Below are 11,701 nucleotides of genomic sequence, written 5' to 3'. Positions count from 1 at the left end.
GGCCCTCACTGCTATTGGGCTCGCAATTAGGGTTTAGTTGTTTAGTTCGTATCCCATCATCATCCTTCCCCCTTCCCCTCACTCGATTTTTCTTGTTTTGAGTTGTTACTTGGTGGTGGATTAAAGATGGGGAAAACATTGTTATCTTACTGCCTAAGTTGATTCTGCATTGTGTGATTAGCTCGCTGAAATGAGTATTCGTTGCATTCGCTTAGTGCTATATCTTGCTACGGTTCATATCTGATTCTCTGAGCATCTGAGTTACTACGTTTCTATGTATGATGCGTGGTTTGTGTTGGGAGGTTACCTTGATGGGTGAATCCTTGCTGTGTTCTTGCTGCCAATTCCTCTCCTTGCTCTTCCTCCACTCCTTGCTGCACTCCTTGGATTTGAGTGAATTTGTGGTGCCGAAATGTGTGTAGGAGAAGGGAGATGAGGGCTGTTTATATACATCTCAAGTCTGGGCATTTTGCCTGAAATCCTTGGAAAGTGATACGCTATTTCGGGTTACAATCTTAGCTTGCTTTTGAGCTTTGTGACATTGTTGTTCACTCCATATTGGTGAAATTCTTGGGGAAAGAGGTTCCCTCCCTTGGCTGCTCCTTTAGCCTCGATAAAGGGGACTTTGTTCTTCAAATTTTGGCTTGTCGTTGAGCCTTCTTACCTTGTGGCAGCTGGGTCTTGATTCCAAAATGATGCAAGTTGAAATGGGACAATTTGTGGCTGCTCTCACAGCTAGACTGCAGCCTCTTGGCTGCTCTACCTTGCCTATCACTTCTCTTTCCTCAATTTAGCTTGTGTCTTCTTTTCCCTTCTTATGTGCCAAAATTTTAATACCCTTTTTGGTGTTACATTGTAGGTGGAAACCGAGAAGATATGGAGGAAGAGAAGAGGGGAATCTTACTACATTACTTACTTTGTTTCATTGCTAAGTTTAGCAAATGGGTTAAGCATTAGGTTTGGGATAGCTCTTGACCAAGTCCTAATTTAGCCATTAATTTGGTGTTAGCTCCTCTCAAAGTTTAGAGTAGGGTGAGTTGTTATTTTGTTCTCATAGTGTGGGAATCGAGGCATGTAATACTTGTATTTTCATCATTCTTGTAAAATACTCCTCAAAGTATGTTTCTATTTTTCCAACAAATTGTAATTCAAAACTTAAATTTCCTTGCACTTTAATTTCTAATCGTCTCTTCATTCAAATTTTTTTTTTATACTCCAAAAATCCGTGTACGAAAACTCGGGGTGTTACACTTAAATTGTAATAGTACAATATTACTAATGTGAGAAAAAAAATCCATGAATTAATTATTACCTAATGAATTTATGAGAATCAAAAAGTAAATTAATTATTAGATAAATGAATCAATCTACTTATAAAAAATCTATTAGTACAATGAAAATAAAATAATACAAACAAATTAAGAGCTAATGAATTAAGAATATAACTAGCCATGGGAAACTCCTTAAAAAATAGTATTATTTCTCATGGTAAGTTTTATTTCAACGTGTAATTTTCTTTAAGATTTGTTAAAGGATAAACTAAAGAATATTATAATACTAAATCTTAACAGATACGGGTGATAAACTATAGATTATATAAGTCAAATAAAATATTGGTGGTTATATATTGAATTCCTTTTATTCCATATATATTTATTTCCTTTACTTGATTTATATACGTCGCAGGTTAAGGATTCTGTTACGGTTAAACCCTCCTTATAAATAAGTACTCCCCTACACTATTATTTATTTGCACCGTAATCTTTTTTTTACAATCCCCATTCAAAGTTCCATTTATTCTCCATTTTTTACACCAATTAAGTCAAGTTGCTTATTTTTCGAATCGATTACAACACCAGTGGAGTCTAATAAGTTAATAACTAATATCTCGACGCATAGTATAAGTGAGTTATGCGAATAATTTTTTTTACAAGTTATGCGAAGATATAAGGCTATGAAATTTCCTTCAAATGTATTCTAGAATTCTTTGTTTATACTGAAAAGTGGGTCGAACTCTTACTTTTCAATTTTCATTGGTTTAGATGATTCAAAATCATAAATTTTTAGACCCAGTAGCTCACCGATAACTTATTATTGATTTTATTTATTCCCTCTTTTTTCTTTTCTTATGTAGTTTTGTTTGAGAAGAAACATTAACATACCGTCCATACATATTGCTTATTGACGATGAACATGTTGTCAATCGATGAGTTAATTAAACAATACTACTATTACTATGCCCAATTGATGATATAGCAATAATGTCGCCTTTGAAAAAAAATTCTCAAATACTAGTAGGTACTCCTTCCATTTCAAGTTAGTTGAGCGATATTTCTTTTTTATTTGTCTCAAGATAATTAAATTATTTCTTTTTAGTAAAAAAAATTTTTCCTCTTTACTTTACTTTATCTTTATTCAATTTTTTACTTTACTTTTTTCACTTTAACTTTCAACAAATCAATTTCTTAAATCACGTGTCTAAAAAAATGCTCCAACTATATTTATTAGACACGGAGTTCAGTGTATATTATAATTGTGACGTCACTAAAATTAATAATCAGAAGAAAATTAAATCAAAAAGCGACAAAGCTAGTTAATAATGACTAAATTAGGTAACTACATACAATGAATAGGCATTAGAGCATCCACTATAGGAGGAAAGGGGGCGGACGAAAATCTGGGGCGAGGGTGGGGCGGTCTATAGTGGATCGGACGTCCGCCTCGGGGCGGACAAGAAAAATGGGGCGAGGGTGGGGCGATAGAGGCTTCGCCTCCTACGGGGCGAGGGTGGGGCGATGGTGGTGGCGGCGGGGCGATCCGGGGCGATGGGGGGGCGATCTATAGTGGGGCGACGGGCTATGGATGTCCGCCCCGTTTGAGTTTTTTATTTTTTAAAAAAAAAATTCAAAAATTATATCTATAAATACCACTCCTCCACTTTTCATTATTTTCACACCAAACATTCCACATCTTCACACACATATTTTCTCTCACTATAATTTGTAGTCTGGAATGGACGATTTATGGAAGGAAATGTAGTGTTTAATTTTAATTTCTTCACTTATGCCCGTTTTTTATAATTACGTATAGTCCGATAAATTTAATTACTTATTATAATTAAATTAAAATTAAAATTGGTTGTTAAAATTTTGAGGCTATTGGAAGTGTCCGCCTATAGTGGGGCAGTGGAGGAAAAAATTGGAGCTATAGACAAAAAAAATGGGCTGTGAAAAAAAAGGGGTCAGGGCTATTGGGGAAGGCCGCTGTAGGGATGGATGCTCTTATATCGTTCCAGAAAGTCAACTAAGCAATGCGAACATAAGGGCATAATGGTAAATTTATTTTATTGAAATTTTCCACGCATCGAATCTGCGGAAACTTGACGCGGTTCTGGACAATTTATTTGAATAAATTCTTCTAAAATTCTTTGATATTTCAGGAGAGCCCTTGTGTTTTGCGGTATTCCATATTGGACCTCATGAAAAGAATTTCGTAAATTACGTTCCAAAACAATAAATATTCCAACTCAATGCCTTATTATAGTTTAGGTACATCCAACTCTTAATATTTAACAATTATTGATGTTTACTTTGAAATTTATTCTACTTATTTAATTTTAAATTCACTAAAATGCTGAAATATATTAAAGTAAACGCCCCATTAGATGGGATAAAATTGTCCACTTATCTTTTGAATTGTGCATGTTTTAAATTTTTATAGAGTATATAGATAATTATTTACAATCAACAAACTATGTGAACTAAGAAAAAATTATAAATAAGAGATAGGAAGAGTTATGAATAGTGATATGGAAAGTGAAATTTAATAAGAGTATAATATTGATATTAGTAGGTGTTAACCGTTGAGCAAATGAAAAGGCAAGTAGGTGAGTTTTTAATAATTTAAGCAACGGGTATGGATCGAATGGTTGACACAAAATAAGAATAAAACGGTGGCGTATAAACTAAAATTATTCCAATTAATAACGAAAGAGGAAAATAAAAATAGGACAAAGTGCAGGGGTACAATAGCAAATTCTGGATCCCTAATTCTCGGTCTGTGTGAAACGAAGCGGCGTAGAAAGACCTCGGCAAAACCACTATATAAACCCCCTAATCCCCCAAAATTCTCTCAGTCAAACACAAGATTTCTACATTTTGATGGGCTGGGACGTGTTTTGATTCTCCCAAATCACAATCCCGTTTCCTCAATCCTTCCCCTTTTTTCCTTCTTCCAACCTTTCTCGCTGAAATTCTCGGAGAGGGGAAAAAATTAGGGCAAAATTCTATTCTAGAGAGAGAGAAATGGCGAAGTACATGGAGCTGTTGGACGCCGGCGTGAGGATGGCTTGCAGATTCCACTCTCACTGCCCTCAAACAGCCAGGATGTACTACCACCCTCCCGCCGGCCACGAAGATTCCGGCCGGGGAGGTGCCGCCGCTACCGCTGCCATAGATCCGGCGGCCGCGATGGGGTCTAAAGGTGTTGCGCGGATTGAAACGTCTGACTTCATTCTTTATACTATTGCTTGATTGTTGAGCGATTGAATTTTATGAATTGAAAATTTGTTTGATCTTTGATTGTTAATTTTGGTTTAATCTTATTTGTTGCGTTTTGGACGAGTTTTGGGCAATTTCAGGTGGTTCCTGGCTAGACAATTTTTTTGAGTAAAATTTATGAATGATGAATTGGAAAAATATGAAATAAGTATATATTGAAATTTATTGTTCATGCGAAATCCACACACTCTATTCCGGTGGGTCTTAATTCATTAACGGGAAGAAGATTTGTAAGAGTTGTTCACACGAAATACATACAAATTAATTGTTCATAGTTCATACGAATTCCAGTCCAAGTCAAAATGCAATGAGAAAGACCGGAAATTTTGTCCAAGTCAAAATGCAATGAGAAAGACCGGAAATTTTGTTGAGACTTGGTCAGGATCATAAGAAAATGATGTTGATTTTCGTTGCTGAATTGGTCACAGAAAAGAATACATAAAATTTTACTAATATGTAAATTTTTAAGAACTTGAGTGCAATGATTTAGGCCATCCACAATGGCACGCCCGATTCATTCATCGTCCGCCCCCATTGTGGATGCGTGGCATAGGCCGCGGACGATAGTCGCGGCCTATGCTTCGGGCGCGACTTAAATCGCGGACGATGGTCATCGTCCGCGCCATCGTCCGCTCCATTGTGGACGTCGCGGACGATGGCCATCGTCCGCCCCATTGTGAAGACCGCGGACGATGGCACGCGGTTTCGTTTTTTTATATAAATCTCGTTTCTCATTCAGTTGTGCATACGAACATATCGACTATCTCTCAACATCCAACGAAAATGAATCCCGGCGAAGACACCAATAGTTCTAGTTCGTCTGATTTCGGTCGTTCGATTGAATCCCGGTGAAGACACCAACAGTTGCGTTTTTTATTATTTCGCATTGTAATGTATTAATTTTTATTAAATGAATGAAGTTTTTAAAATTCGTATTTTAAATGTATTTTAGTTTTTTTTTTTAATTCGTATGTATTTTGTAAATATTACAAAATTGATGATGTGGCGCGCCATAGGGCGCGCCTTAGGGCGCCCCACTGCAGGTGGAGAAAGAGGAGGATAAAAATGCTGACGTGGCGCGCCTTAGGGCGCCCCACTGCTGATGGTCTTAGTAAAGAGTAAAGAGGCCAAAATTGGTCATACGATTTTGGTCATAGACTTTATCTTTTGAATTTTTGTATCCCGAATATTTCAACTCGGATCAATTTTGGTCCTCCGCTAACAATTCTGTTAATATTTAACAGTCACTGATCGTAAAATGGACATATGTTCAGGACTAATTTTGGCATTTACTCTTTAGTAAAATATGGTCCATTTATCGTAAAATAAACATATGTTCAGGACCAATTTTGGCAATTACTCTTTAGTAATGGTCCATGTTTATAAAATGAAAACAAAAGAATTTAAAGAGTAGAATTGGATATTATAGTTTTGTGGAAGAATGGACTAGATTTTTTATGAACAAATATAAATTATTAATATAATGTAATCTCTATTTTATTACTAGTATTTTTTGGAGTATATTTTATTTTCATTCAATATAATTAAAAATATGTTTCACTTAAAACGAGAAGGGAATGTCATAATTAAAAAATTCCTAACTTAACAAGGCTTTTTTTAAAAATGTTCTAATTTTTGTGGTACCTAATGAAAACTATCATCGTGGTTATGTGAATCAAATTGTAGTAACTTTTCCTAAGATCTTATGCAATTTTTAAGTGTTTTCCCAGATTCACTTGTGGGTAGAATAATCTCATTGTAGCTTGAGAAAATATAGAGAAGGGGAAAGTTTAGAGGAATAAAGAAGGCCAAATCATGTTAAGACTATGTCATTCGACCGAGTGGAATATTGACAATAAGTCAGTCGACCAAGTGAAATTTGGTGTTTGCAGTAAATCTCACTCGCTCGAGTGTGATGTCAATGATAAGCCACTCGGGCGAATGGGAGTCGCATCCCCAGTGCACATCACTCAATTGAGTGGTGTATTGATGACATGCCACTAAGTCGACTGAGGTGACTCACGATTTATGGGTCAAAATTAGGTTTTTCGAATCTTGATTCAAGTCTATCTGCTCCACCCTATTAAAGGACTCACAATATTATTTGTTATTCTTGAGAGTTGGGAACAGAGAGAATTCTAAGAATCCTCACTAAATGCAAGCTACACATGGCCGAAAGGATCAAGCCTCCAACTTATCCATCAACAAATTTGTCCCAACAACATATATAGAATATCAAAATATTAAAAAATAATTAACACCTCTTTTTTAATTTATTCTCTTTTTATTTAAAATATAATACTTCATCCGTCCCTTAAAAATAAAAACACTTTCCTTTTTGTTTATCCTTTAAAAATAAAAAATTTCTATTTAAGAAAAAAAAATTCATCCACAATGAGGGCGGATTATACATCGGACTATGCATTGTCCGGGCTATAGTCTGCTACTGCGGATGACCGCCCTAAGCCTCGCCCCATACATTAGCCCTATGTATAGTCTGCTGTTACGGGCACCCGGACTATAGCTCGGACTACGATTTTCTAATTTAATTTATTTTTGTTTTATTTTCCACTATATAAATACAATATATTTTATTTTCATTTCTCACGCCTTCCGGTCTCTTTTCCCAATTCACTTCCCATCGAACAAATTTGGTCACGTAAGTTTTTTAGTATTTCACATTTGTACCTTTTTCAACTTTTAATAAAACGAAGATTTTCATATTGATTTATGCATATTTCGCTATTTTATTTTATTCGAAAACAAAAAAATTAAAAAAATTACAAAATACTTGTTAGAAAATATTGGGCGGGCTATAGGCCGGCGCCCCATTGCAGGTGAATGGGTTCCTCTATAAAATAATGACGTGTAGGACTATAGATTGGTTTAGGGCGGGCTATGGGGGCGGACAATATCCATTGTGGATGCTTTAATAGGGTGGAATACATTTTCCACTAACATATTTTTAAAATTTTCTCTTATTTTATTATTTTACATTAAAATTCTTGCTAATTTAATTGATTGTGAAGTATTTTTTAGGACCGAGGAAGTACAATGTACTACATAAATTCTTATAGTACTATCAGATAAGAAATGCTTCCATTTTGAATATGATAAAGCAAATACTTATAAAAAAAATGCACAACACATGTATAAATATGCATAAGAGCATCCGCAATAGCGGACCGGTCGACGGCTTAGCCACGGGTGTGCGGCTAGGGCACTCGGCTAGTCCGCTATTGCGTCGGACTAGCCCGATGGACAAAAAACCAACGCATGAGAGCGGCTAGCTGATTTTTTATTTATTTTTATTTTTTCTAAAATATCCTATTCCCATTTTATTTTTTTCTATGTTTTTTTTTTCACTTCATTTCATTGTTGTTGTTTTTGGTGTTATTTTCATGAGGGATAGGATATTGACTAGCCTATTACTGAACTATGGGAAGTTTTTGATAATGTAGTACGTTGTAGGAAATTTTAGTGATGTGGCAGAAGACGTTTTTAGCTAGCCTTCCTACTAGCCACGGTGCTACCGTTGATGCTCTTAAAAAAATTGGCCATGGGACATTCAAAAATCAAAATTGTAAACAGCAAAATATAAAATAAATAAACATATTATCAAATAACGACCATCAAAAGAGAATTTTCCCCATCTAAGACTAAATATTCCACCCACTGCAAAGATCGTCTTCAACAAGAACCTCCACACCCTTGATTCTTTGCGCTTTTCTGAATGTGAATTTTTATTTTTTCTTTTTGCTTTCTTTCGTGCTGGATAAATTATTCTCCGTATTCACGAAAAAAAAAAATTAACGCAGCAATTAAAGGTATACATTCTTACAGAAGGAGTGATAGTTGAATACTAGGGTTGTAGATAAGTATTATTGGGGGGGGGGGGGGGGCGGAGTTTCTTCATCATGTGAGGTGTTCGCAATTTGCTGCTGGAGACTCTTTATTGCTTAGGTTCAATTGTTACCCAATTCACTGTGATTGAATCTTTGTGCAGAGGCATCTTACATCGGGACAATGGCTGATGATGATGATTTCACCTTTTGTCCTGTAAGCACTGCTTAATTCGTTTGTTCAGAAATTTTGACGGTTTAGTTCCGAAATCTGCGAATTTCATGTGTTGTTTGTGTGTTTTGCTCATACCTATGATTCCTGGTTCTGAGAATTTTAATACTGGATGTTGTTAGGCTGGGCCACCTCTAGATGGTTTTGCAACTGAGAAAGCTTCTGATGCTGTTAGTCAGATTCGTATAGATGATGGTGAGAATACGGCGGATAGGAGTAGTACGGAGAATAGTGGTAGCATATGGAAAGTGAATGCTTCCTCACAGAAGCAGGAAACTGTAGGCTCTCTCTCCTTTAATGTGATTGATGCGTCGTCTCGTGGGGCAGGGCAGCAATGGCCCAAACAACCTATACAAGATGGTGCTGGAAGTTCAGCTAAGGCTTCAGTGGAATTGAAGGCTCCTTCCAGGAAGCCTGCAACCCGTAATAAGGTTCCTTTTGAGAAGGGATATAGTCAGATGGACTGGCTTAAGCTTACCAGAACACACCCTGACCTAGCAGGTTGTTACCATTGTGTGGAAATTTAATCGAGTTTCTGTGTTTTAAATAATTTCCTTTGCACCAAAAGCAAAAATGGTGATTATTTTTTACTGTTGACTTTTTTTACTCTGGTGAAGTCTCATCTGTGTAGGTCAATAATCACTAGCGACTGAATTAATGATTTAACACAAATGACGTGCTTTGTGCTAGGCCACTTGTGGGCTGAGCATTGTCAAAGTCTTGCTTTCATATGTTAATTATATTGCAATAAAGTGTCATTGGGGAATATGTTTGTTTGCATTGGTACAGTTTGTTTATGAATATGCACTCAACATGACATGTTTAACTCCGAAGCACTGTAATGCTATGCAATAGTATTGATTATTCTTCATCTAACTTGGAATGGGTTCTTCTGTGTTGATTTTTTTTTTGTCTCAGGATTGAAGGGACAGTCAAATAAGAGACTCATATCACTAAATGAAGTTAAACAACATCAATCTGAAGGCTCCATGTGGACTGTTCTCAAAGGTCGTGTCTACAATATTGCACCATATATGAAGTTCCATCCTGGAGGTAGGCATTAAATTCCTAACTTAGTTGCGTCAGCTTTGGAGTTTATCTTCTTTGCATTACCTTGTTATTCGTGGTTGCTATTATTGCTTCTTTGGATTTCTCTAATACTTCTAGAAGTTTGTTGTCTATTTCAGTCCATGGGGAAAAAAATAATTTGTATTCTTTTATGCTCTTGCATTAGAATTTTAACTTAATTGATTTTGTAATCCATATCTATTCTTTACACGTTTATCATCTGATTTGGTTCCCATTGGCATCATAATTTGTTTTGCCTCTTGCCTCTAAATAAGGCATGCTAATTGTCATTGTGAGTGTTATTATTGGCTGGAGGGTCATATTGTTCTATATTGGACTTTGGCCATCTTGTTCTCATCGTCCATTTAATAGGTTAAATGTAGCAAAGAAGTCCTGTAACAGTTTAAACTGCACGCATAGGCATTATTTGTGGTGAGAGATAGTAAAGAAAATAAAAGGTAATCAAGAAACATGTATCTGCATCTTGCTCAGTCATTACATGTGCTAGTGTTTATAAACACATGGATTGCTTCCGAATCTCCCACCTATCATACTTTTTATGCATTCACTTTACATAGAAGTTTCTCAGACATGATTATGTCCTTAGAATCATTCTGAATACCATCTTACAACTCTTATGTATTAATCTATCCTTGATCAATTGTTAGTATGGGGGCTCGTGGTTAATGTTTCCCCATTTGGAGATCTCTGTTTCTACCTGAGGTTATCATATCCTTTATGCCTGACTTGGACATCACATATCTTCCTCACTTAATTACCCTGTGAGATTCTGCTAGTGTTATGCATTATTAGGTAACTGGCCTAAAACCTCTAATGTGAGTTTGAGTGGTTTGATTTCATATAGCTCTGCTTTGGATGATGATTTATGGGACTTAATGTCTATGCTTTATATCTGCTGACTACAGTCTTTACTCTTGAAATCATTTGATTTTGCCTAGCTCTCTACTATGTTCAGAATGTTAGCAATTGACGTGATTCTATCTAGTTCATTTTGCACTCTACTATGTTGAGAATGTTAGCATTTGACGTGATTCTATCTATTTCATGTTGCACTAACTTTCCCATGCATCTTCTACTTCCAGGTGTGGATTACCTTATGAAGGCTGTTGGAAAAGATTGCACATCTTTATTCAGTATCCTCTTTTGTCAAATATGCTAACTTTATTACTTTAGCAATTCTAGAACATAATTTATATGACATGGAGCTGGTGATGTTTGTTATCCTGACACGTTTATTCAGACAAATACCATGCTTGGGTTAATGCAGAGTTCTTGATCGAGAAATGCCTAGTTGGTATTTTGGATGAAGGAAAATGAAGATGCTCACGTTTTCACAAAAAGAAGCTTCAATTCTCTGTAACCATTCCGATCTTGACATCTCATGCTTCCCACCTGGAAGTTTCACTTCTCTGAAGGCCTATGTATTTCGTTAAGTTCCAACGGAGCAATAGATAATATATAAACAGAAAGAAAAAAATGAAATAAAGGAGGAAAATGTATCTGCCCATCCTACCAAGCTGTAGAATAAATTCTTGATGGTGACTGAGTTCAATTTGGTTGTTAGTCCATTACCTATTCATAGGTGATTTTTGTGTATTTGACAATGTCTTGACAGTGATTATATTCTTTTCCCATGTGGTTCTTCACCTAAGTTTTAAGTGGTGGTATTTAATCTATATGTGATTTTTGGAAAGCCTACTTGGATCGTGTTGGGAACTCGAGTTGCTACTGAATGAGTGGTACAGTAGGGCCTCTTGTCTTGTATCAAGCGGGATAACGTCTCTCTCTGAACTTGTGATTCAAGAAGTAGTAGTGTATATAACTATGATGGATCTAGTACTTCATACATAAAATTAGAGTTTGCAGTAATGTGCAGTGTGAATTGCTATTGCTAGAACTCTATTGAGGTATGCTATGCCATGTGTGTGAGTAACTTGTATATGCAGGGAAAATCGGGACTTGAACGAGAACAGGGCCGC

General features: G+C 36.0%; 1 protein-coding gene across 1 annotated transcript; it reads left to right on the top strand.

Moving 5' to 3' along the window:
* The first annotated feature begins 8,184 nt into the window (after nt 1-8,184).
* Nucleotides 8,185-11,398, top strand: LOC121753037 (cytochrome b5 domain-containing protein RLF-like). The gene is made up of 6 exons (XM_042148185.1): nt 8,185-8,386; nt 8,566-8,618; nt 8,756-9,134; nt 9,552-9,686; nt 10,805-10,855; nt 10,963-11,398. Exons 2-6 carry the CDS (start codon nt 8,586-8,588, stop codon nt 11,037-11,039), a joined length of 675 nt encoding a protein of 224 aa, XP_042004119.1. The 5' UTR covers nt 8,185-8,386; nt 8,566-8,585; the 3' UTR covers nt 11,040-11,398.
* The last annotated feature ends 303 nt before the right edge of the window (nt 11,399-11,701 follow it).

This window comes from Salvia splendens, chromosome 10 (assembly GCF_004379255.2).
Source record: "Salvia splendens isolate huo1 chromosome 10, SspV2, whole genome shotgun sequence".
NCBI classification, from domain to species: domain Eukaryota; kingdom Viridiplantae; phylum Streptophyta; class Magnoliopsida; order Lamiales; family Lamiaceae; genus Salvia; species Salvia splendens.
This window is presented reverse-complemented; position numbering and strand designations above follow the sequence as displayed.

Excerpts from the sequence above, each read along its gene's own strand:
- LOC121753037 (XM_042148185.1), top strand. The coding sequence starts at position 8,586 with ATGGCTGATGATGATGATTTCACCTTTTGTCCT. Across the intron at positions 8,619-8,755 it reads ATGATTTCACCTTTTGTCCT|GCTGGGCCACCTCTAGATGG; the intron begins GTAAGCACTGCT and ends GGATGTTGTTAG. Across the intron at positions 9,135-9,551 it reads AACACACCCTGACCTAGCAG|GATTGAAGGGACAGTCAAAT; the intron begins GTTGTTACCATT and ends TTTTTGTCTCAG.